Raw genomic sequence first — 24891 nt, forward strand, 5'->3', positions numbered from 1 at the left:
CAGCATAGCAAGATAATCTATTTATGTTAAGGCTGATTTCAATTTAGCTTGAAACAGAACTTTTGTGCTTGAATTTTTTTTATAACTGTATTAGTGAAAATACTTGAAACAAGAATCTATCAATAGAACAATTTTCACAACTAAGAAAATTCACTTCTTTAATTCAGTTTGCAAGCCTTTGATTGCTGCTGTACACGACGTGTCTACTTTGTCGCATTGTATGTTTTGTGTCATCAACATGCTTGCGTTTATGTCACAAATAAGATACAGTATCCCTATATTATATTGTTGGTCTTTTTTTAATTAGTTGTAGTGTACAGTAAATAAATAAAGACAGTACAATCAAGGTCTTTAAAGATGAACTGAACTGGAATTTGAATAATGGTGATATAACAGATGTATTTTATTCCATCTCACTGGTACAATTATTAAAATGGGTGAATTTGTTAAAAGGGATAAAATGGCAAGTTGAATGTGTTGTTTTTGTAACATGGGCGCCGCCATGTTGGAATTCCACAATCTACTACGTCACTGGCATGGTAAGCTACTCCGCGGCTAATTAGCACTAGCAGCGCAGCCATAGGAACAACATACAAAGAGTCGGAGGCTAGCGGACATATGGCTGGGGAAACGCAAAGAAAGAAGTCTGGGGGGCTCATACTGTCTTGCCCCTGGCTGCAGTAAGGACCTGTATAGGGCTAAGGCAGCTGGGGTTACGACACATTTCCACAGGCTACCTTTGACAAGGAAAAAAACAGTCCTCAACTCATGGCTAGCAGCTAGCTACCTTAAAACGGGCTAGCCCTCCGACAGCCCCTGGATTTTGAGTCTGTAGCATTTTTTAGCGACAGACTATTTGGAAAGCTGTGTTTCTGATACAACAGCGTCACTGGTGAGGTTAAGTCCAACAGACTGAAACCAGAGGCCTGCAGGCTCCAGTGCAGGGCAGACCAATAGACCACCGGCAAGTAACACCCCCGATGCTACCTGCCGCAGACGGGGCGCTGAAACGCTCACGGCAGGCAGAGGACAGAGAGGGAGCTATGTTTACCTGTTATCAACATACTATCAAGTCTACTAGGCAAAGGGCTGGATGTAACGTTGTTGTCTCATACACAAAACACGAACATATTCACTTACAAAAATAAAGCCCAACGTGTCGGCTTTATAGCGTTCAACAAAACGGAGACTGACACACTGGGCATTACTTGAAATTGAGACACAACACCAAGATAGATACCAAATATCCGACCGAGGGAAAGGGCTAGCAGCTAAATACGTTGGCAGCACTCTAATGACAAACTCCACAAGCTAGCACTCAGACCATAGACTGTAGAAATAAACCCAGACTCCGACGATATCACAGATCAATAATAATGCGTTTACTAGCCGCTAGCTAAACCACAGAATCCAACGTCCCTCTCTACTCCCCCTGAAGCTAACGGATGTTAGCCGCTAGCTAAACCACAGATACCAACGTCCTTCTCTACTCCCCATGAAGCTAGCTGATGTTAGCCGCTACTAAACCACAGATACCAACGTCCCTCTCTAATCACCCTGAAGCTAGCTGATGTTCGCCATCTCAGGGCACATTGTTGATGCAGAAACAGCTGCTAGTTCCATTGTAAAAATCTGCCAACTCCGCAAAACTCGTGACTCCTCCGCGCATCTACGGTCAAACTGGGGTAACTCTCCTACGTGCAGCTGACAAGCGATCCCATTAGATTAATGCGTCCAATTACATTTTCCATTTATCTGCCTCTATTTTCGTAAACAAACAGGACCATAACCATGTTTTTATATTTTCTCTAAATGGACATGATATATAAGCAGTCTATTTCCTAAAATGCATAATGTGCTTGGATACAATAGAGGAGAGTGCATGACAGTACGCTGCACCCACACACACCGGTCACTGTCAAACCCAGTGTAATTCATTTGTAATTACCATAACCAACAAGTTATCAAAAGTTAGTTTTTCAGTTCAGTTCATCTTTAAGGCAGGTAGATCGGCGGCCATCTTGCAACGCACTTTAGGCAGTTATGGGCAAGCTGAGTGAAGGCTGTATACAGCAAGGGATGTAATATTTGTAGGGATGAGCGAGTACAGCATTATCTGTATCTGTATCTGTTTACCACATTAATTATCTGTATCCGTATCTGTACTCGGACTGGGCGGGGCCTAACATGGAAGTGGTCAGATTTAACCCGGAAGTGGGTCTGGTTGTCTTGGAATGGGCGGGGCTTTAACCGGTATGTTATTTTAAGCATGCAATTGATATGGGTTGATCATAAATTGTTATATTTATTGCTGATTAGAAAACTATTTCCATGACAGCATCAGCATTGAGCTTCATTGGTGTTGTCATGGTAACAAACAAACTATATAGGCCTACAGTATATAACAAGTTTTGCAACAATAAATACAACAATGTGCTTGCAATTGTTAAGTAAAATGTAATGAAGAGTTTTCATACTCAACAATATAACTTTATTCTTTAACTTTTAACTTTTCTATGATCAGTGTGATCATTTATTTATTTTTGGTTCTTTTTTATTTTCACACTCACAGACACACACACTCTGTGAGTGAGTGAGAGATACAGAGAGAGAGAGAGAGAAACAAAGAGAGAGATTGGGGCAGGGGGGTTGGAATGTGTTTGTGTGTGTAACTTAATTTGTAATATAATTCATTAATACCGCAACTGCCTTTTATTTTTTTTATAAAACACAGCAAGAAAGTTTCAGACACTCAAAAAAACTGTTTAGAGCCAGCAGGCAGTTTAAAAAAAAAAAAAACTCCAACGGCAGAGATGCAACGTGAGTCCCATTCTACCAAGCACTATGTCTGAACAAACCCCACGTTACTAGAAGTCTCCTGGTTGCTAGGTACTAGTTCAAGTATAAAACAAACCTGAAGCTGAAGAAACCCTAAATGTTAACGGGAAATCCCCGCGGACCTGAAGGGGAGAGAGCTGTTCACTTCTCCGTGTCCTGAGTGCGTGTGAGCGGAGCAGCACACAGCAACACAAGAAATCTGTGTGTGTAGGGAAGGGCGCTGGGACTAGCCTATCACAGAATAGTGTAGGGGAGGGGCGCTGGGACTAGCCTATCACAGAATAGTGTAAGGGAGAGGCGCTGTGACTAGCACTGACTAGCCTATCACAGAACGGAGACACAGTCAATGGAGACTTTCATTGAATCCGAGTACAGATATTGACATTACTCGTATAATACTTGTACTCGGCAAAAGTGCTTTATCCGTACCGGAAACTCGTTTCAGCTACTTGTACTCGGCTCATCCCTAAATATTTGTATGCATCCCTAAATATTTGTATGCTACATAGCTGCAATACTGGCTTTACAAACTAACCCCATGCATTTCTGTGGAGGCTGTGTCTCCTCATCACAAAGTATCTGGGCTACAATGCAGAAATCCTGTCACGTACTATGTTTACATTGACTGTATACATTTAAATATTCTTTTTGCAATCAGTACAAATTGTATGGTCTGTTATTTCAGATGAATCCGTTCCACAAACAAGAAAGCATTCCGTTACAGGGCGTGTGTCTGGAATCCCTGTCCGTAAGTTAACGTTATGCATGTATTTAGGAAACACATTTCCTGCCATGGAACTAAATACACCTGTAGCCGGGACATTCTGAAAGGCTTAACGTGAAAAAGCTTAACATGGTTTAATGTACCTAAACAACGATCAATCATCACCATATTTACCATGGGCATATCTTGTCATGAACACTTAAGCCTGTCAAAAACACTAAACTGAAATTCAACGATTATAGAAGTTATCTTACGTTAATGTTTTCTTCTTCATTGGTGTCTATGGCGAGGAAAAGGCTTAACGTGGTTTAATGTACCTCAACAACGATCAATCATAGAGACGAGCAGCGGCACAGACCGAGGAGCTGCTGCGCATCTATGTCCCTGTGTCTACTGTAGTTTTGGGCTTCAGCAGCGTCTCAAACGTGGCTCTGTGTCTGTCAGGAGGTCTGAGATCTACCGTATCTAAAGCTATGAAAATAGAAAAACTAAAGAGTGAACTTTGCAGGGCAAAACTTAACGAGCAACGGCTAATAGACCAAAACACAGAGCAGAAAAAAAGGCTCGCCAAACTAGTTACAGCAGATATCGCCTTGAAAAAGGAACAAGATGAGGTTACTATTAGGGATGAGCCGAGTACTTGGCTGAAACGAGTATCCGGTACGGATAAAGCACTTTTGCCAACTACAAGTATTATACAAGTAACGCGAGTCAATATATGTACTCGGATTGGATAAAACTCCTCACTGACAGTGTCTCCGTTCTGTGATAGGCTAGTCACAGCGCCCCTCCCCTACACTATTCTGTGATAGGCTAGTCCCAGCGCCACTCCCTACACACACAGATTCCTTCTGTTGCTGTGTGCTGCTCCGCTCACACGCACATAGAACACAAAGAAGTGAACAGCTCTCTCCCCTTCAAGTCTGCGGGGCTTTTCTGTTAACATTTAGGGTTTCTTCAGCTTCAGGTTTATTTTATACTTTGGTTTGAACTAGTACCTAGTAACCAGGAAACATCTGGTAACGTGGGGTTTGTTCAGACATAGTGCTTGGTAGAATGGGACTCGCGTTGCATCTCTGCCGTCGCAGTTTTTTAAATTTATTTATTTTTTAAACTGCCTGCTGGCTCTAACCAGTTTTTTTGAGTGTCTGAAACTTTCTTGCTGTGTTTAAAAAATAAATAAAAGGCAGTTGCGGTATAAATAAATAATATTACAAATTAAGATACACACGCTCAGGTAGCAGAAGGAGAATGAGATAGAAAAGTTAATCAACATACAGAGGGAGTAAAAAGAATTGAGCTTGTGGGTGCTGAAATTGCGTCATCAGGTTCAAGAGTTGAGAGGGAATAAACATTATGCCCTTAAAAAAATTAAAGAACATAACCAACTGTTGCAAAAGAAAAGCCTTTTAAAGACAGACTTGAGACAGTACAATTGGTACAGTATCTATAAGAAAGAAAATCATAAATTTTCTAAGGAGATAGCAATGTTGACAAGCAAGAATGAGAACTTGACCGTTGTGTACAAGAATCTGGAAAACAAAAAGAACATTGTGCAGCAAAAAAAGAAAACCCTAGTAGTGAATTTTGAAAATCTGAAAAAAGAGGCAGAGAAACGGCGTAAGCTCGTAGAAAACCTGGAAAGTGAACTCAACAATTGCAGTGAACTGAAAACTAAACTCCAAAATAAGAAGAGAGAGCTCGCCAAGCACACTATCCAGACATTCACACCGCCACCGACTTGAGCATCTAATTTTACCTGAAGTCGTTCATTTTCAACGGAAGCCGGCTTCTCTCAGCTGCGAGGAGCGGCAAATCTGTCGGCGTCGCGTTTTGAGCATGTTGAGCGTCAATCTAAAAGTTTAAATTTGTCAACTTTATGGTAATGAGCTATAACGCAATTCACGCCAGCCGCCAATCGGAGAATAGACGTCCTTCACTCTGGCTGATCCCAGAGAAACATACGATGTAAACTTTAGTTCCCACCAAAAGATTAATTCTGAGGACAAGCTCATGATGGCCGATGCTGGGTTAACTATCGTTTATAATATAGCGTTGTTTATACATAGGGACCAGTTAACGTTAGTTGCCGGTCACATCGTCTCTAATGGTCCACTCACAGTGAAGTCCTGCACAGGTCCCTAGGTTAGTCTGGCGGTTGCTCGCTCTGCCTGCACGGCGCTACGGCTCAGCAGCTACGAGTGAGCTAACTGCTAAAAGACCCCGCTGCAACCAATTATCAATACAACTTCTGTCATTATATATGTAATGTATAAAAGGTGTCAGTGTTTGTGTATTGGCCGTTGCTGTGTGAGCTTCTCCCGGTCAGACAGAGACCACCACCACGTCAGAGGCCAAAGCGTCAAAAGGCGTCCCCGTACTTTTTGACAAGCGTCCTTGGTGGGGTGGCCAGAGTTTTTTTGCAGCTAAAGTCGGTGGCGGTGTGTACATATGGCCTGGCCAGAGACATCAAGATTATGAACGTTAGAAATCTGATAAGTGAGTCTGATAGCCAGCAAAGACGACTAACAATCCATATTGAGAGTGTCAGGACTGAAAAAAAACTCATTACAGTAAATTTCTTCAAGGCTCAGAAGAAAATGGGTAGGATGAACAAAACAATTTGAAAACTGCAAAGTAAATGAATTTGGATTCTCTGAGGTACCAGCTGGAAAACGTGAGAGAGCAGCTGGCAGAAACAAAGACGACACAGACGCTTTCCATAGTTTATGCTGATAAGGTCCATCAGCTGGCAGAGAAGGAGAATTTGGAACATGAGGTGCAGCAGTACAACAAACAAGCTGTGCAGCAAACGCGGATGCTCAGCCTCCAGGATGCAGAGAAGACCAAGCAAGAAGAATCGTTCAGGGAATATGCAGATACAGTCATGTCTCTCAGGCTGCAGATCAAGAGACTTCAGCTTGAGCCTAATGTCAAGGTCACAATATTGCAGTGGAATCCAGCTAGTTCACGCCGAGAGAGAACTAGGTGTAAAACGGGAAATCTAGATTCCATTATAAAACTGATATTCAACCTGCAGAGACAGTACAAGCTATCTGTGAAAAAATAGGTGGACAACTTCTGATAAAGAACAAGGAGACTGAGGATCTGAAGTGCAAGTGTCCACGGCGGGCAGATGACACAATACATAAGTATCAAGAGTGTCAGAAGCACACCTGAAGACACCTGTAAGAAAGGGTAATGGCATTACATTCATTCCTCACAGCGTACGAGGCAAAGAACAAGGAAGTGGTAGAGGAGAACAAAAGGCTGACAGATAACCTGAGGAAGCTCAAGTTGCCCCCTATTTGAAAACTTCCCCCGTCTGGGCACAGAGCAAAGGACACCCTAGCCCAAGTTTGCTTCCCACTAAATTCCGAGTGTCAGTCTGAGTCTGTAGGCAAGCTGAAGCGCACCCCCCTTCCTCCCATCTCCAATAGTCTCCAGTGCAAAGGAAGAAAAATAAAGCCACGCCCGCCACTTCAATGATCCATCTCCGTAAACATACGGTAAAGTTCCTGCCTGTGACAGGCTAGTGTTTATTGCTTTTATTAGTTAGGTTAAGGCATGATTAGTGAGCTTGGTTAGGGTTACACCTTTTAGGGCAGCACTGTGACTCATTGGCTAGCATCAACCTTCCTCAGAAAGGCTCCTGGAGGGTTAAAATCCATCCAACAGGAGCCTTTCTGTGTGGAGTTCACATGATTTCCCTGTCTGTTCGGGTTTACTCCGGGTGCTCCTGTTTCCTACCACAGACATGCGGGTACGATACTATACTTGAGCAGTCTAAACGCTTGGTGGGTCATCCTCTAATCGCACTGTTGGTGGTTTGATCCCCATCGCCTCCTTCACACGTTAGTGTCCCCAGAGTTAGACAAGTCAATACATATCTTTCTCATCTCCATGCACGCTGTAACTTTGCAGGTAACTGGTTCCAACTAGCCTACTGCTAACAATAAGTGACAGAATAACGCCATAATGTTCCTATTTACATGTGATTTGTATAGTCACAGGATGTACAAATAAAAACAACGATCAATCATCACCATATTTACCATGGTCATATCTTATCTGGAACACTTAAGCCTGTCAAAAAAAACTAAACTTAAATCCAACGATTATAGAAGTTATCTCACGTGAACGTTGTCATTTTTCTTCATTGGTGTCTATGACGAGGAAAAGGCTTAACGTGGTTTAATGTACCTAAACTATAATCAATGATTACCAAATTTCTCTCCCATATTAATCCTTGTAACCACTGAAAACTGTCAAAAGAATCTAACCTAAAGTCCTATTATTGTGGACGTTAGCTGACAGTAAGTTTTTCTGCTTCATTAAGTGATATTGTAAGGACAAAGTTTAACGTGGTTTAATGTACCTAAACAACGATCAATTAGCATCATATTTCTCTTAAAATATTGCTCCTCATAACCAGTGAAAACTGTTGAAAAATCTAAACCAAAGTCCTAGTGCCGGGATTCCATAAATACTAGAACTGCCATGAGCTGCAATTTTGACTGCCAGATTCCTAACTCTATAATCTCTCATTATAAATACCTAATTGTGATATCAATGCATGTATTGTGTTAGAATATCTTTAGAAAAACGAAATAACACCAAAACGTACATTTTAACGAGTTTAATTATCCATTGGAGTAGTAGGCCCAATAGGCTACATGTTTCAATACTTCATATCATGACATATTAAACTGTGATTGTTTCATTAAAAAAATAAGGTATAGAAACATAACAACCTAACATCTAAAATTAGCTGATTTGAACATGCATACCCTATGCTAACCTGGCACTGACTCCGTTTTGGTGCCTTCTGTGGTGTGCAGCGCTGCTCGGACCGTGCGCCGCTGCCCTTTTTTCTCCATAAACTCCGCTCTCAGTTCAGTTGCTGCTGCAATTTTAATACTGGTGCACTATGCATTTTTCAAAAAAATATATATATATATACATTAAGATTATATTTTTAATCATATTTCTAACACAAATGAAAATTGGCTAATTGTAAAAGCTGGAAGTGAGCTGATAACAAAAAGAGCCAAGAACAAACCAGGAAACAACTAATTACAAACACATGTGTAGGCTACATTTGGCTTTTTAAATGCAGTCGACACAGGTGACAGCTCTTCTTTTGACAGAATTGCCACAGACGGGTTTGCGGCATGTGCTGCAGGGGTCTTGTGTCTTGTTCTGACTGCAGCTCCTCCTCACCTGGCACTGCCTGCGTTTTGATGCCTGGTGCGGTGGTGTCTGTCGCTGCTGACCAGCACCGTGAGTTTCTGCCCTTTTCCCCTCCATGAACTTGGCTCTCAGTTCCTCTGCCAACTGCAACACAAAACTGCCTTTTTGAAATCTTGCTGCTGGTGCACTCCTTGAATGGGACGTGCATTTATTCCAGCCAGGTCGAGGATGTTGTAATGTTATAATACAGCCACTGGCCATCTTCGTGTTCCGCCTTTCACGAAGCACGCCTTCGCCACCTGATCCAGCACATCTACGCCATATTTGGTCTTATTATAACAAGTCACAGACTCAGGTTTTGCCTTTGGTCCATCTGTTATCCCCACACTTGTGTACAGTGAGCTCAGAATGCAGACATTTTTTCACGGCTTTTCCTGGTAAATGGTCAGTGTCGCATTAGCACATTTCAGCGCCTTTGTGCTGAATGGCTCTGCCTACTTTTTTACAGAGGGAGGCAACGCACGTTTTCCTTTGCCCACGGTGCCAACCAGGCTGGTCCTTTAGGCCTGTAAGGAAGTGGCTAGTTTTAGGGAGGTGAAGAAATTATCAGTCATGTTTTTTCCCTTCTCCAGAAGTGGCTCCGCCAGTTTCAGCACCACACTCTCCCACGAGCTGACCTTTGCTCCGTGTCTCCTCTTTACCAAGATACGAAGCCCCATTCAGTATATATTTGGGCTGCACACAGCCAAAATTTGATTCCGAATTTATCAGGCTTGTTCCCCATGTTCTAAATAAATTTGCACCGTGCCTTGGTGGCACTCTTTTTGTTATCAGCTCACTTCCAGCTTTTACTGCTCATCAACGGTAATGTTAGCACCATGCTTGTAACAAGCTGTGCTGTTTGCCACAAACTTGTTCCAGGTGGTCGAGACCAGAGCAAACATGTCATCCTGCAGATGAATGCGTCTGGTTTCTTTTTTATCAAACCGATGGAATTTCATGACCTCTCTAAATCTGTTTCAGGTCATTGTTTCTGTAAAAAAAGGGCAAGCCCCATTTTTCTGACCACAAACTGTCCCCATCGATGTGTTTTCCAGCCTGTGCCCCGTGTACATGTAGCAGGGCTATAAATGCCTTTAGTTCAGCCACTGTCAGGGCCCAGGAGCTGTCACCACGGTGCCGATGGGCCTCAGCCACAATGCAGTCCTTGATGTGCTTCAGCATGCCATCATCAAATAGACACACAAAGGCTGTGAGCGCTTGGCTTTCTCCCTGGACATTCAGTCAGCTGAAGCACTGTCCACGCCGTCCCATCCTTCCCCATTTCCACAGCCGCCTCTGGCCATGATGACTCAGGTGGGCTGTATGTTGGCGCAAGGGTTAGGTCTAATGGTTCGGGAAGGCCCCAAAAAAAACAAAAACTATAGACTAATAATAATAATAGCTATGTAGCCAAACTCACCAGGAACATCAGCCGTGGCCGGCTCAACAGGACAAAAACCCTTGCGGTCAATATGACTGTGTATGGCCAAAATAGGATAAATTGATCATGCTTTTTTGCCTTTTGTGTAGTTTATTTGAAAAACAATTACTATAGATACTAAAAGCATAGTTTACAATCATGGGTGTTTGCTGTGACAATTAACAGATGAGACCAGTTAATATCATGATGTTTCATAGAATTCCAACCAAAAACACTGACCGCTGAATCTATGGCTATACTTGCTCTGGATATGGATCCATATACACCCGTAGCCGGGACATTCTAAAACTCTTAACGTGAAAAAGCTTAACGTGGTTTAACGTACCTAAACAACAATCAATCACCACCATATTTACCATGGCCATATCTTGTCATGAACACTTAAGCCTTTCAAAAAAACTAAACTCAAATCCAACGATTAAAGAAATTATCTCGCATAAACGTTTTCTTCTTCATTGGTGTCTATGGCGAGGAAAAGGCTTAATGTGGTTTAATGCACCTAAACAACAATCAGTCATAAAGACAAGCAGCGGCACAGACCAAGGAGCTGCTGCGCATTTGTGTCCTTGTGTCTACTGTAGTTTTGGGCTTCAGCAGCGTCTTAAACGTGGCTCTGTGTCTGTCAGGAGGTCTGAGATCTACCGTATCAGCATAGCAATCAGACGCAAAACTCAATCTTGCCTAGGGCAACCAAAGGAATAGAACCGGTCCTGGAATGTCATGACATCACCACCGTTTTTATTTAAGGTGCGTCCATTACATCCCATTCAATTTCAGTTTTTCAGTTTTATGTTGGAGCTCATTTCAGATTTTTTAACTTAAACATTCTGCATGTGTCCAAGGATATTTCCCTGTTGCAGGAAACTATGGGTATATGCTTTAATTACCTTACATTTAGTTTCCTTGGGCCGCAGTGCATGATAAAGACAGCTGACAGGAGGTAAACATGTCTCCATGTATCTGTTGCCTATTAATGCAATCCCACTCAGGAAAGACTATTATACTATCCATTGAATATATGAAACAGACAAACACAATGAAGCAGAAAGAAAACAATCATCATTTGAAAAATCAAAGAGTGAACTTTGCAGGGCAAAACTTGACAAGCAACGGCTAATGGACCAAAACACAGAGCAGAAACAAAGGCTCGCCAAACTAGTTACAGCAGATATCGCCTTGAAAAAAGAACGGGATGAGGTTACTATACTAACAAAGAAAATTGCTTGCAAGGACAGACACATAGAGAAGTTAAGGAAAGAGCTACACAATGTCAAAACAGAACTTTGGGACAAAAAGACCAGCAAGGCTAACTGGGAAAGACCACTGATGTGGGGCGCCGGCTCACCATTTGCTTCCTTATGAGGAACACTATGGCAGGTAAGCCCTGAATTTTGGAGGTGCCGGGTGTGGCTGCTTTGGCCGGGGAGCTTTATCGGCTTCCCCCCATTTGGAACCTCCAAACCTAGAACCCCAGTCAAGGTGCGGTCTCCCTGAGCCCCTGTCTATGTGCGGCAGCCAGGAGCCAGCGGGGACCAGCTCCCACGAGTCGGCGCAGATCAATCCTCGGAAGTTGGGGCGGACCGGTCCCCTCCCAGAGTCGGCACGGACCAGTCCCCAGGAAGTATTCCTGAGCCCATGTTGTGATTTCCATTACAGTAGCATTCCTGTATGTGATGCAGTGCCGTCTAAGGGCCCAAAGATCACTGGCATCCAGTATGGTTTTCTGGCTGTGACCCGTACGCACAGATTGTTTCAGATTCTCTGAATCTTTGGATGATATTATGCACTGTATGTTGATGATAACTTCAAACTCTTTGTAATTTTTCTCTGTGAAACTCCTTTCTGATATTGCTCCACTATTTTTCATCGCAGCATTGGGGGAATTGGTGATCCTGTGCCCATCTTGACTTCTGAGAAACACTGCCACTCTACGAGGCTCTTTTTTATACCCAATCATGTAGCCAATTGACCTAATGAGTTGTAAATTGGTCCTCCAGCTGTTCCTTATATGTCATTTTAACTTTTCCGGCCTCTTATTGCCACCTGTCCCAACCTTTTTGGAATGTGTAGCTCTCATGAAATCCAAAATGAGCCAATATTTGGCATGACATTTCAAAATGTCTCCCTTTCAACATTTGATGTCTTATCTATATTCTATTGTGAATAAAATATAAGTTTATGAGATTTGGAAATTATTCCATTCCTTTTTAACTCACAATTTGTACAGTGTCCCAACTTTTTGGAATTGGGTTTGTAGCTACATATTCAACAGTTCTTTGTATTTTCAGTGTGCTATTATCTATAATAATTGGAACTATGTAAATTGTCTTTCACCCTGAAAAGTGCTTCATAAATAGAATGTATTATAAGTAATTGTATACGATTTATATATCTTACTTTAGCAATTCATGTAATTTAGTAAAGATAGTTAAAGTAATTTCGTGTGACCTATTATGACCAGTTCTGTTAAATGGGTTAATGCAAGATCAATTGATCAGCACATCTTCCTGACATCTGTACTACGTATAACATATGTCAGGAAGATGTGCCTGAGATTGCATCTGTAAAATGTACGGCAGATGTTGGGACAATGTATATGAGCCCGCATCTGTACGATGTATAACATGCGTTAGAATGATGTATATGAGCCCGCATCTGTACGATGTATAATATACGTTACAATGATGTATATGAGCCCGCATCTGTATGATGTATAATATACGTTAGAATGATGTATATGAGCCCGCATCTGTACAATGTATAGCATACGTTAGAATGATGTATATGAGCCCGCATCTGTACAATGTATAATATACGTTAGAACGATGTTATGAGCCCGCATCTGTACGATGTATGGCATACATTAGAACGATGTATATGAGCCCGCATCTGTACGATGCATGGCATACATTAGAACGATGTATATGAGCCCGCATCTGTACGATGCATGGCATACATTAGAACGATGTATATGAACCTGCATCTGTATGATGTATTATATACTTTAGAACAATGTAAATATATATGCATCGCGGAAAAAGCAGCTGCATGTCGCTGAAACGTCTAGCATCGATGTCTTGGGGACGTCGCGCCAGTGAGCAAACAAGCAAACTACTACATAAACCCGGCATATTTTGATTACATCAACAATACGTCGTGGAGACCTACAGTCCCTGACAAAAGTCTTATCTAGTCGCTTATCTATTTTGTAGAAACACCTGCTATTAACCTGACTTTTAATTAATCAATTGGTGTAAGAAATAGCTCATATGAAAAGCTAAAACCCTCCCAAATGATGTTCATTGCACTGAAATAAATTAGTTTCACTGAAAAAAGATTTATAATTTAAACAAGACAGAAAGGTCAAATTTTGGCAAGACAAAAGTCTTGTCGCCTAAACAGAAATTGAACAAATTTACTGCAAATAATAAAATATGTCAGCAAATTAAATAGTGGTGCTGTGAGATCCAAATGTAATCTCTTGTATGACTTCCATGAGCTTGAAGGACTGCATCCATGCGGTTTGGCAAGGATTCATACAATGTATTGATGAAGTCATCAGGAATAGCTAGGAAAGCAGTCTTGCATGCCTCCTAGAGTTCATCACTATTCTTTGGTTTGGTCTTCCATGCTTCCTCTTTCATCATACCCCACATATGCTCCATGATGTTCATGTCTGGTGACTGGGCTGACCAATCCTGGAGCATCTTGAGCTTCTTCGCCTTGAGGAACTTTGAAGTGGAGATGGAAGTATGCGATGGAGCACCATCCTGCTGGAGAATTTGGCCTCTTTTATGGTTGGGAATATAAGAGGTAGCTAAGATTTCTTGGTATTTGAGACTGTTGATGTTGCCTTCCACCCTGCAGATCTCTCACACACCCCATACTGGATGTAACCCCACACCATGATTTTTCCGCCACCAAACTTCACTGTTTTCTGGGTGAATCTTGGATTCATGCGGGCTCCAGTAGGTCTCCTGCAATATTTGCGGTGACTGTGGTGTAATTCAACAGAAGATTCATCTGAAAAATCCACTTTCTTCCACTTCTCCAGCGTCCATCCTTTTAGCAAGCTGTGGGCCTTGGCAAATGCCACACGGTTTTTCAATTGTCTTTAGTTCAGTGCTGGCTTCTGGGCACGACCATGGAGGCCATTTCGAGACAGAATCCGACAAACTTTTCTGGTTGACACAGGGACTTCAGGGGACCAGGTCTCGGGGAGCTCTGCTGCAGTAGAAAATGGGCTGGCCTTGGATTTTCGAACCAACAAACGGTCCTCTCGAGCAGTTGTCTCACGGTGTCTGCCTGACCTGGGCTTGTCAAAAACATCTCCAGTGTCTTCAAATGTTTTTTTTATCCTCTGTACTTGACGCTGACACACATTGAAGGTGTCTGCCACATCAGCAGTGGATCTGGTCTTCAGCTTCATAATAATCAAAACTTTAGTCTCAGGGTGAATCTTAGGCATGTTTGCAGATGTCTAGTTGCAGTTGATGTGAAGGTCTAGTGTACTGGGGTTGTTTTTATACACACCTGAGACCTAATTGATCCATTATTAGTCATAGGTGAAGCTCACATGACAAGGCGACAACACTTATGTCTTTGCAAAAATTGACTCAATGGGCTTTACCAAGCTGTGAATATTAGAATACTTTATGACAGTTTTGTTTTGCACTGAAACATTATTACAAAAGCTGTTGGGATTAAAATGAGCCATATCTTGTAAATAAATCTTGATTAGAAATATATTTCAGAGGCACTTCAGGTCAATTTGCACACAAGCGACAAGACTTTTGTCAGGGACTGTATGTGTGCTTACTGGGCATTGATTATTGTTTAGGTACATTAAACCACGTTCAGGTTTTTCCTTGTCATAGACACCAATGAAGAAGAAAACGTGAGATAACTTCTATAATCGTTGAATTTCAGTTTAGTTTTTTTGACAGGCAAGTGTTCATGACATGAAACGGCCATGGTAAATATGGTGATGAATGATCGTTGTTTAGGTACATTAAAGCACGTTAAGCCTTTTCAGGTTAAACGTTTCAGAATGTCCCTTCAACAGAGTTCTATATGCTTTGATAAGGCTTCACAGACAACAATGAGGTGCTGAGTGTGCTACGAAGGCATTTGGATGCTAGAAAGACTTTTTGAAGCTATGAGCAGAGATGTTTTTAGCTAAGGGTACTTTTTGAGCTGAAACAGCTTACAATGCAGTGTAAAATTGTTGCTGTAAATTTAGTAAAGTCATCCACCAACTCATGCACTGCATTACATGCTTGCATCAGCTGTTCTTAAGTGTGTGGCATGTTTATGATTATAGTATATGTGTGTGTGTGTGTGTTTGTGTGTGTGTTTTGTGTGTGTGTGTCACATTCAGAGTTCAGGTTGAGGTTGACTGTATACAACAGGAACATAAAAAGCACTCCTTCAATCAGCGTGTGTCAGCATGCATGGTGCATTTGTGGCCAGTGACAGGTGTGACTCACACTGTGTCTGTGGGCATCTGTGTATGTGTGTTTCAAGTTGAATGTTAAAATAGTGTGTTAGCCTTCATGCATGTGAACAAACCGATGTAGGTCCATGCATGGTGCAATTAATTTAGCTTATATCCACGGCATTCAACCTCTGGGATAGCTCTGAGGCAGCTAGCTAGACTATCTGTCCAATCCATAGACTATATATATATATATATATATATATATATATATTGAATATATTTAATATTAACGGTCTATGGTCCAATCTGATGTTTCTGTTTCACGACATAAACAACTTTTGAACATGTCCAACAAAAAAAGCTCCCTCCAGAGGCTATTTTCCAGAGGCATCGGGGCTCCGTGCAGCGCTTAGCGTTGCCCATGACGATTGTGATTGGTTTAAAGAAATGACGATAAACCAGAGCACGTTTCTCTCCTATCCCCAAATCTTGTGTGGAAAAGCAAGACCCTACTATGTAGTGCTGTGGAGGAAGGTCTGGCAATGCGAGAATAGACATACTTTAACCTGTCTATCTGCACGTTTAATAATGTGTATGTGTGTGTGTGCGTGTGCATATCACTTATGATACTCACATCATTCCTATTTTCTCTGTTGGTGTTGGACCATGCATGCTGAGACAAAGTCTTCACATCCTATTAACGTACAACGGAGGCTCAAAATACTACCCTAGCCTTTTCTGCGTATTCATGCCAAACACCCTATTCGAGTGCATGAGGATCAGTACTCACTGCGTTCATGTCGATGCCGTTGGTGTAGGACCAGGCGTGCTGGAAATACTCTTCCAGCCTCTGCCTGAGCGGGTTGGGGATCTGGTGGAAGCGGATGAACTCCCTGACTCTCAGCATCTGGGTGTGGTAGCGGGCCGTCCCCGAGTACAGCCGCTGGATGATGGCCGACACATTCCCGAAGATGCTGGCGTACATCAGGGCTGGAGGTGGGAGACGGGGAGAGGGTGAGGGTGAGACAGGAGGGCGCATTTGGAAGTGTGAGGAAGGAGGAAACAAGGGAAGTAGGCAGAGAGGGCGAGAAGAACGTAGACATTAACATAAAGCACAAGGACACGCGGGTTTGATACACTGATATGACCTGACACATTTCTGGCTGACTGTCTTCTCCATCTGAAAAGAAATATATTATTTGCTTGACCCCCTTGTGTGATGTATTTGATATAAATACGGTAAGTGGAGAAGGGCAAGGAAAAGATAAAGAGAAAACAATAGACAGAGGAAGTTCAGACAGCTGATGGTATAATAATGGAGAAGGATGTCAGCATGAATCAGAGCTGTGTTAAAAAACAATGACGTAAGACTCAGTAACGCTGGAGTCAGAGTTTCTAGGTCTATATGGAACCAAAGGTGAGTTGTGGAATACACCCCCCTCTGGCAATCTGCACTGCTATTTCTGTATCCTCTTTCTGTATAAGTTAAGACACCACTGTTTAAACTGGATTTGAACTGACTTGCATTCTTTTATCATTCCTGCAACATATCATATATATACATATATATCCTATCATATCATATATAATTTTAACTTTAACTGTATTTCTTACTAAGTTATTTATAGTATGATTTTGTCTTTTGACAAAGTGCTTGAAAAAAGAAAAGAGCATAAAAGAGCAGTTAAAACCAGTTAAATACCAGATTTTAGACTGCTAATATGCGATAGTGTATAAGCCGCTGCCCCACACATGCTATCGGGCGCAATAACCATTTTGTGGTAACCCAAACTTTGTTGACCAATAAGGTCGCTCTATACAGGCAGAACCATATGTCTTTACCATCTCATCCATCCACCAAGGGGCCCTGCACGATCATGGGACTTTGTACTCTGGTTACCCACAACCAAGAGTGGAAGTACTTCTTGTAGATTTTACCATAAAATCTATGTCATACATACAAATTCTCAGACATATATTCATTTCCTGTTCAGAAATACCCCCAGAACGGCCACAATCCTAATCTCACAAATTGTTAACAAAAACAACCTAAAGGTTTTTTTACAAGTTTGACTTAAATCATTACTCTTTGACTATCCCTATAGTACTATCCCCAGGCCAAGAAAGACAACACTTTCTATAAGAATACAATATTATTATTATTAGCCTTCGCTGAACTGTAGACTGTAATGAGGAATTTTTATTATGTCACCCCACCTCCTACACTGATGTTACATTTAGAAGAGATGTAGTTTTGGCCAGTATGGACAGGACAAACAATTACACAGACAATGGATTGTGTCAAAGGAATTGTTCAGTTCAAAGTCTATTTGAATACAACACTCACGTGTCCATATGTACATACATTGAAAGAGTTTTTGGTTGCTTTAATTGTTCCTCCTGTTCATAGTGGCAGTGAAAAGACCCCTATCTGACGCAATTTCAGTGTAAGTATTGCAGGACTGAATCCCCAATCTTCCTTCTTTAATAACATGCATTCTACCGTTTAGCTTGTAGGTTGAGGAGCATTTAGAAAACTATTTTCCTACTAAAAAGACTGCACCTTTGGTATGTGTTCACTTGATTTGTCCGACTTAGACTGCTGAATTTAAGCTTCAGATAAAGTGTTGAATTAATTTTCACACCAAACGAGGACTGTGGATGTTGTATCCCATCACTTACATTAAAATGGCGTTAAGACGTGATCGCCTGAGGGCTAGTATAGACAGGTCTAAAACTATCTCTGTGTACATACAAGCATGTGAGTATTGAGCCCTGGGTATCCTGCTCTGCCTTTGAGAAAATGAAAGATCAGGTGGGCCGATCTGGAATCTTGCCCCTAATGATGTGTCTAACGTTCTACCTATTTATCGTATAGTTGTGACATCACAACCTTACAGAAATCCTGGCAGGCCGTTTAAAGGCACAGTTTCTGAATGCGGGCGGTCTGGATTTCTCTGTGGATTGAGTGTCTTGATACTTGATATAGCGCCTCAATCTGCTTTTTAATTGAAAAAAGAGAGATGGAAATCTCACTTTTTACAATATGGGCCTTTGTGGCTGTGGCTCAGTTGTTAGGGTGGTTGCCTTTGATTTGGAAGGCTGGTGGTTCGATTCCTGGCCCTGCAGTCCTATGTTGAAGTGTTCTTGCGCAAGACACTTCACCCCAAATTGCTCCCAATGCTGTGCCATCGGAGTGTGAATGTTTATCTGATGAGAAGTACGGCAGCCACTGCCACGGTGTATGCATGTGTGTGAATGATGAATGGTTCCTGTGCAAGTGCTTTGAATAGTTGTTAAGACTAGAAAAGCTCTATAAAAATGCAGTCCATTTACATTTAATGTACTAATTAATACAATGGGTCTGCACCATTTAAAGACATTGTTTGAGTGAGAGACATTGGTCCTATGACTAAAGAATAATTCCGTTTATACAACTGTTGTGTGCATGAGGTCAGTCCTCTGGAGAACAGAGTTTGACTGATCTAAAAGGGTTTTGTCTGTAGAGGACAAAGTGTTTTCTGTCACATCCTTCATGAGCCTCTCTGTTTTGTCCTGTTGTCAAGTTGGATCCTGCTAACCTCTGAACCTCTGTCAGCTCCCATCGCTGTCTACATCACCCACCAAAACGGCTGTCTGTGTGTGTGTGTGTGTGTGTGTGTGTGTGTGTGTGCGTGTTTGCATGTGTGTGTCACACACAAAGGACACAATTGATCGCTAACTGAATATGAATAACTTTTATAATTCTCATGGTAATTTCATAGTACATTTCCATTTTGACGCAACAGGATATTGTACTTTAGTAATGGATATTTTACAAGCCTCAGGTCATTGTCTGGCCAAGCAAATGTCAAACTGTCTGGAGGAGACACAAAAAAGCCCTTGTTGAATAAGTTTTTCCAAGTCTTTGGTTTTACCCTTGGATAACTGTAACCACAGTACTATTCAGCCTAATTCCAGCACAAAATAATGTGTTCTATAAACGAGCAGTTACTAGTTTCTGGTAACTTTTTAGACTGAGAAGTATTTTTAGGGCCCTATTTTAACAATCTAAGCGCATGGCGTGAAGCACCTGGTGTAGGTGCGTTTAGGGCGTGTACGAACAAACTTTAGTTTAATAGCGGAAAAAATGGTCCGTGCGCCAGGTTCAAAAGGGTTTTACTTAGTGTCTTGATTAATCATAGGTGGGTTTTTAAACCAATCAGATCTCCCATATCCTTTAACAGCCAGGTGCGTTTGGATCTTGGCACAATGCTATTATGATACCAGATTTGCTGAGCAGGAAGGAGAAGAGGAGAAGAAACTGATCTACTCGTGCGTGAGGTGAAAGCGCGCGAGCAGATCATACAGCAACACTATTTCACATTGTAATATTTTTATTTTTAATATTTTGCATGCGGCTGTGCTTTCCTAGTCTAGGCGCTTTTTACTAATGCTAACAATGAAATGCTATTGCCTTTAGACCAGCTTTTTTTGGTCAATGGCACGATCACTTTCCGCTGCCTCAAGATAGCAATATGCCAAGAATGCACCTGAACACACCTCCCTTTAAGACCAGGACACCAACGGGCGCACAGTAGAGCTGTCAGTCTTCCTCTATAATACAATTCAAATATAATTTGTTATTAATATTTGAATAATATGAGAATATGTAATGTTCATATGCAGCATGTTATAAATATGTACTACACTACTCAGGCGTATTCATTGTCAATGCCACTATTGAATTACTAGAATTGTTGGGTCCTTGTAAATTATAGTGTGTGGTCTAGACCTACACTTTCTGTAAAGTGTCTCGAGATAACTTTTGTTATGATTTGATACTATGAATAAAATTAAATTGAATTGAAACTATAAGCATGTGGTTGTTGCTACACGTTCTGTCCACTAGAGGGACTTCCAACATTAGCCTGGCCTTGAAGGGGAGCTACATTCTGGGGCACTACCTTTCTGGCACGCCACTCTCTGTTTACATTATTTTCCACCACGAGAATGCAGCGACAAACACAAATCGACAGAGAACTTTGTAATAAAACATCATCTAACAAGTGTCTTAAAGCAGTTTTTGTAGAGGCTAACGGTGCTCGGTTAGCACAATGACATCATGTTGGTTAAGCACAGCCAAAAACAATTCGACATAAACTAGCTAGCAAGTAAGTAAGTAAGCAAGTAACAATACTGTTACGGCATTGAATGTGATTTACAAGCAACCTTTTTTATTACAGATTGTCAAGTTACTGAGACTACAGCTGTTAGGAGTTAGCGTTAATATATTAAGTCAAAGCTAACTAACAGCTGTAGGGAAGTTAACATTAACTTTAGCTGTCTCCATGAAGCACCCAGCTAAGCTAACTCTGACAGCTGTAGGGCAGCTAACATTAGCTTTAACTGTCTCCATGAAGCTCTCAGCTAAGCTAATATACCTTGCGATGCAGTTAGGAAACCAGAATGAGCTAACTATTGATAACATAAGCATTAAGGCTCGGTAGATGTTAATTTTAAAGTTTAAAATCAGGGGGGAGCAACACAACCTGTCACTCCCCCCGTACTAATGTTAGTCGGTACATAACGTTAGCTTACAACGCCTTGTGTTTCTCACTCCCGTCACTTATTGTTAATCAGACGTGACATGAGAAGAGGGAGGTTAGCTAACGTTAGCCAACCCCTTTATAAAAAAATCTGATTTGAATAGTATTGATTTTTTAAGTACATTTGCGGTTTGCTATGACTGCATCATCTTAAACTAGCAAAGACACTTGCGTCAAGCTTTGTTTTGTTCAGGTACAAGATAGGGCCCTCAAACATCATATTCCTTGTCACATCCTGTGGTTGGCCTGATCAGTGAGGTCCAGGGCTCTACCAACCTGCTGACATAATTACTCTGTAGTCTGTAGAGAGGAAATTGAGTTGATAAGCATGCAAAGAGATATTACAATCTCGGCTGATGCATTTTATGAATAAATCATTAAGCGATTTGGTTTCAGAAAATATGAGTTATGGCTTTGTCCAGCTACTGTCGGAAATAAAATATATAAGAAAAAAAACAAAAAACAATTTTAGTTATTTAAAATGCTCTAATTAGCACTATCTGCTGTAAAGTAATCCTTGTTGAACTGGTTTACCACAAAGAATATTCCCAGAAATCAGGTTGTGTAATGTGTAATGGCTTGACTGAAATTCAGCCATTTTCTAAGTAAAATCCATTTGCAAATTACTTTTTGTCACTATTTGTTAAACCAAAGGTTACTAGAATGCATACAGTAGCCTACTGGGTTTACTTCTTTGAACTTTTCTCTGCCAAATGTTTGGAAAACTGACTGGGTGAGTAAAGAAAGTGGAGCAGAGAAAGAGAGACGCTTCGGTCATCCGATTCAATCTGATGTGACATCTGGTGTCCTCATCGCTTTCTTTCAGTACGTATCACGTAATCTACCGGTTACATGTATGGGGTCACTTAGAAATTTCCATTGCTCTCCATTATAGACAGAATACCAGCTGAGATTAGTTGCATTGTTTTTTTACCCAGGGCAGCAGTTTTCAGATTACATCAAGTGCTTACATAACTGTAAATGGGTTCTCCAATATTTTTCTAGTTATTTTTTTAAAAATGATATCAGGTCAGTAAACAGAATGTGCCTTTAGAACATGGAATGAATGGATGCTGATAATGGGCAATGTAGATATTACAGTAAAGATCAGCCACCCACTCAGATCAGCTGGTATTCTGTCTATAATGGAGTGGAATGGAAAATTGTAAGTGACCCCAAACATTTGACTGGTAGTGTACATTGCCAGCGTACTAAGCAATTTCTCACATACTGTGACATTTTTATTAAAACACTTCCTTTCACTCAGGCCTGACGCCAAGGAACACCTGGCTACCTCTAGCATGCTATGGGTACTTACATCCTATGAGCATGACGCAGATGGAGAAGATCTTCTCAGAGTTGGTGTTTGGGGACACGTTTCCAAATCCCACACTGGTCAGACTGCTGAAGGTGAAGTACAGAGCTGTGACGTACTTGTCTTTGATGGAGGGTCCCGAACCTGGAGAGAATATTCAGAGGTTACGCAAAGATTTCAAAACGTTGTTTTGCCTAGCAGAACGACAAATGATTACGGATGATCAATCCACAATTTATCATATAAAAAAACATTTTCCTGGTTCAAACATATGGGGTTAAAAAAAAAAAGTGGCAAAGATGAGGGGATCCAGGGGCATGCCCCTTGTGAGGATTTTATTTTTTTCTTTAAAATGTGGAATTACTGTACATTTTAGCAAGAGTATATATGGAAAAACTTATATTATTGCTCAGTTCAGGGAATTTGTCCATTGTAGTTTGACACTATTCTACTCTATTCTGTGTAGAGGGAAGTTTAAGATGCTGAAAGTAGGGTGCTGTTGCAGCTCCTTCTACAACTGTTAAAAAAAGTCCCAACCTAGGGCCATCTTTTAACAATGTAAGCGCACGGCGTGAGGCGCCAGGTGCAGGTGCGATTAGAGCATGTTCAAATCCACTTTTGCTAGTTTAACGGCAGATAAAAGGGTCCGTGTGCCAGGCGCATGCTTCAACAGGGTTTTCATTGCGCTTCATTGCATTTCATAATTGCGTGTAACATGCAATCAACCAATCACAGGGTCATCTCCCATTCCCTTTAAAAGCCAGACGTGTTTGGACCTTGGCGCGTTGCTATTATGAAAAGAGGAAGGAGAGATTTCCTGGAGAAGAAACTGATCTGCTCGTGCGTGAGGTGAAAACGCGCAAGCCAATCATACCATAATATTATTTCACATTGTAATATTTACATTTAAAAAAAAATCTTTTACATGTTTACTTGGTGCTTTGGTCCCTTTGTGTGTAACGCGCTGTGCACGAGCCTAGGCACATTTTACTAATGTGCTGTTAAAATAACAATGAAATGCTGCACTATTGACATTAGACCAGGTTATTGTGGATCATTTTCCGCTGCCTCAAGATAATACGCCCAAAGTACAACTGAACACACCTCCCTGTAAGACACCGATTGGCGCAGGTGCATTTGTTATTTAAACAACGTCGTCGCTGGACGGGAAATTAACAACTGCGTCGGTCTTAAACTAGCAAATACACTTACTTTGGGCTTTGCGCAGAGCAGGGTGCAAGATAGGACCCTTGGTGTTAAAACTATAGTGTTGCCACCTTTCTTACTGGGATACAGGCTACAGGATAAGGAGAGTAAGAGAAAGAGAGAGAGAGTGTGTATGAACTACACAGCAGACTGAATTCTCTATTGAGGGAAACAAACAGCTGACTCACATGAACAAGTCATTAGATTGTCACACCAGAAGGCCAAATGGAAAAACCTTAAAGCAGTGTCAGATGTTTGTTGGGTGACCATACAGATGTTTGTGTTTTAAAGGTATAGCGCGTAGTTTCTGTCGCCCCCATGAGGAATTCAAAGTAATGACAACAACACTGCTGTTGCATCCACATGATACCCCCACCCCTCCTCCATGCAGTTGCTAGTAGCCAGGGAGGACACGGAAAAGAGGATAAACCCTTGTATTGTCTTCCTGGCAAAATTTAAATTCAATACTTTTGTTGAGACTTTTTAATCAATGATTTTAACTTTTTCTTACGTTTTTGTCCCTTTTTTCAATGTTTGTCATTTTTTTGACAGTTAACACTACGTAACACAAAATTATTCACTTTAGTTTTACAGTTATTTTTGGAATTTATTGTCAATAAAACTCATTTATAGGAAAGTATACCTAATGTTTGAGTTAGAAAAGCAAAAATTAGGAATTATTTAGACTAAAATTAAAGGAATGTATGGTGATGGAATGCACATAGGCACATCTGTATCGCCACTGCGATGCATTTTCATAAACACATCTTTCGAGCGCATCCAGGCGGCGTCTCGCCGTCCAAATACCAAGTTGAATATCGATGTGATATTGATTTACCGCACACACAAACAAGCACATGTGGTCCTTGGGTCGCACAACTGGTTGAGTGTGTGCTACACGTACAGATGTTCGGTCTTTGCCACAGCGGCCGAAGGTTCAATTTCAACCATGTCATTCCCCGTCTCTCTCCCCTTTCCTATTTTCAGCTGTTGTAAGGCCTAAAATGCTAAAATGTTGTCTAAAGATCTTCTTAAAAAACTACACAACCCCGCCCCCTAAAACCAGCGGCTTGGTATTACACGCGCAGAGCAAAGCTGTATTGC

The 24891-nt window shown here is 41.3% G+C and overlaps 1 protein-coding gene across 2 annotated transcripts in view; it reads right to left on the bottom strand.

The window, feature by feature from the left end:
* Nucleotides 1-24891, bottom strand: part of kcnh2b (potassium voltage-gated channel, subfamily H (eag-related), member 2b) — a 374402-nt gene that overhangs the window by 43505 nt on the left and 306006 nt on the right. For both annotated transcript variants that reach the window (XM_032503799.1, XM_032503800.1), the window contains 2 exons: nt 22585-22725; nt 16469-16668 (listed from right to left, as the gene is read on the bottom strand). In XM_032503799.1, coding sequence (XP_032359690.1) covers nt 16469-16668; nt 22585-22725 — 341 coding nt within the window. The remainder of the gene's footprint in view (nt 1-16468; nt 16669-22584; nt 22726-24891) is intronic.

Source organism: Etheostoma spectabile, chromosome 22 (genome assembly GCF_008692095.1).
Source record: "Etheostoma spectabile isolate EspeVRDwgs_2016 chromosome 22, UIUC_Espe_1.0, whole genome shotgun sequence".
Classification (NCBI taxonomy): domain Eukaryota; kingdom Metazoa; phylum Chordata; class Actinopteri; order Perciformes; family Percidae; genus Etheostoma; species Etheostoma spectabile.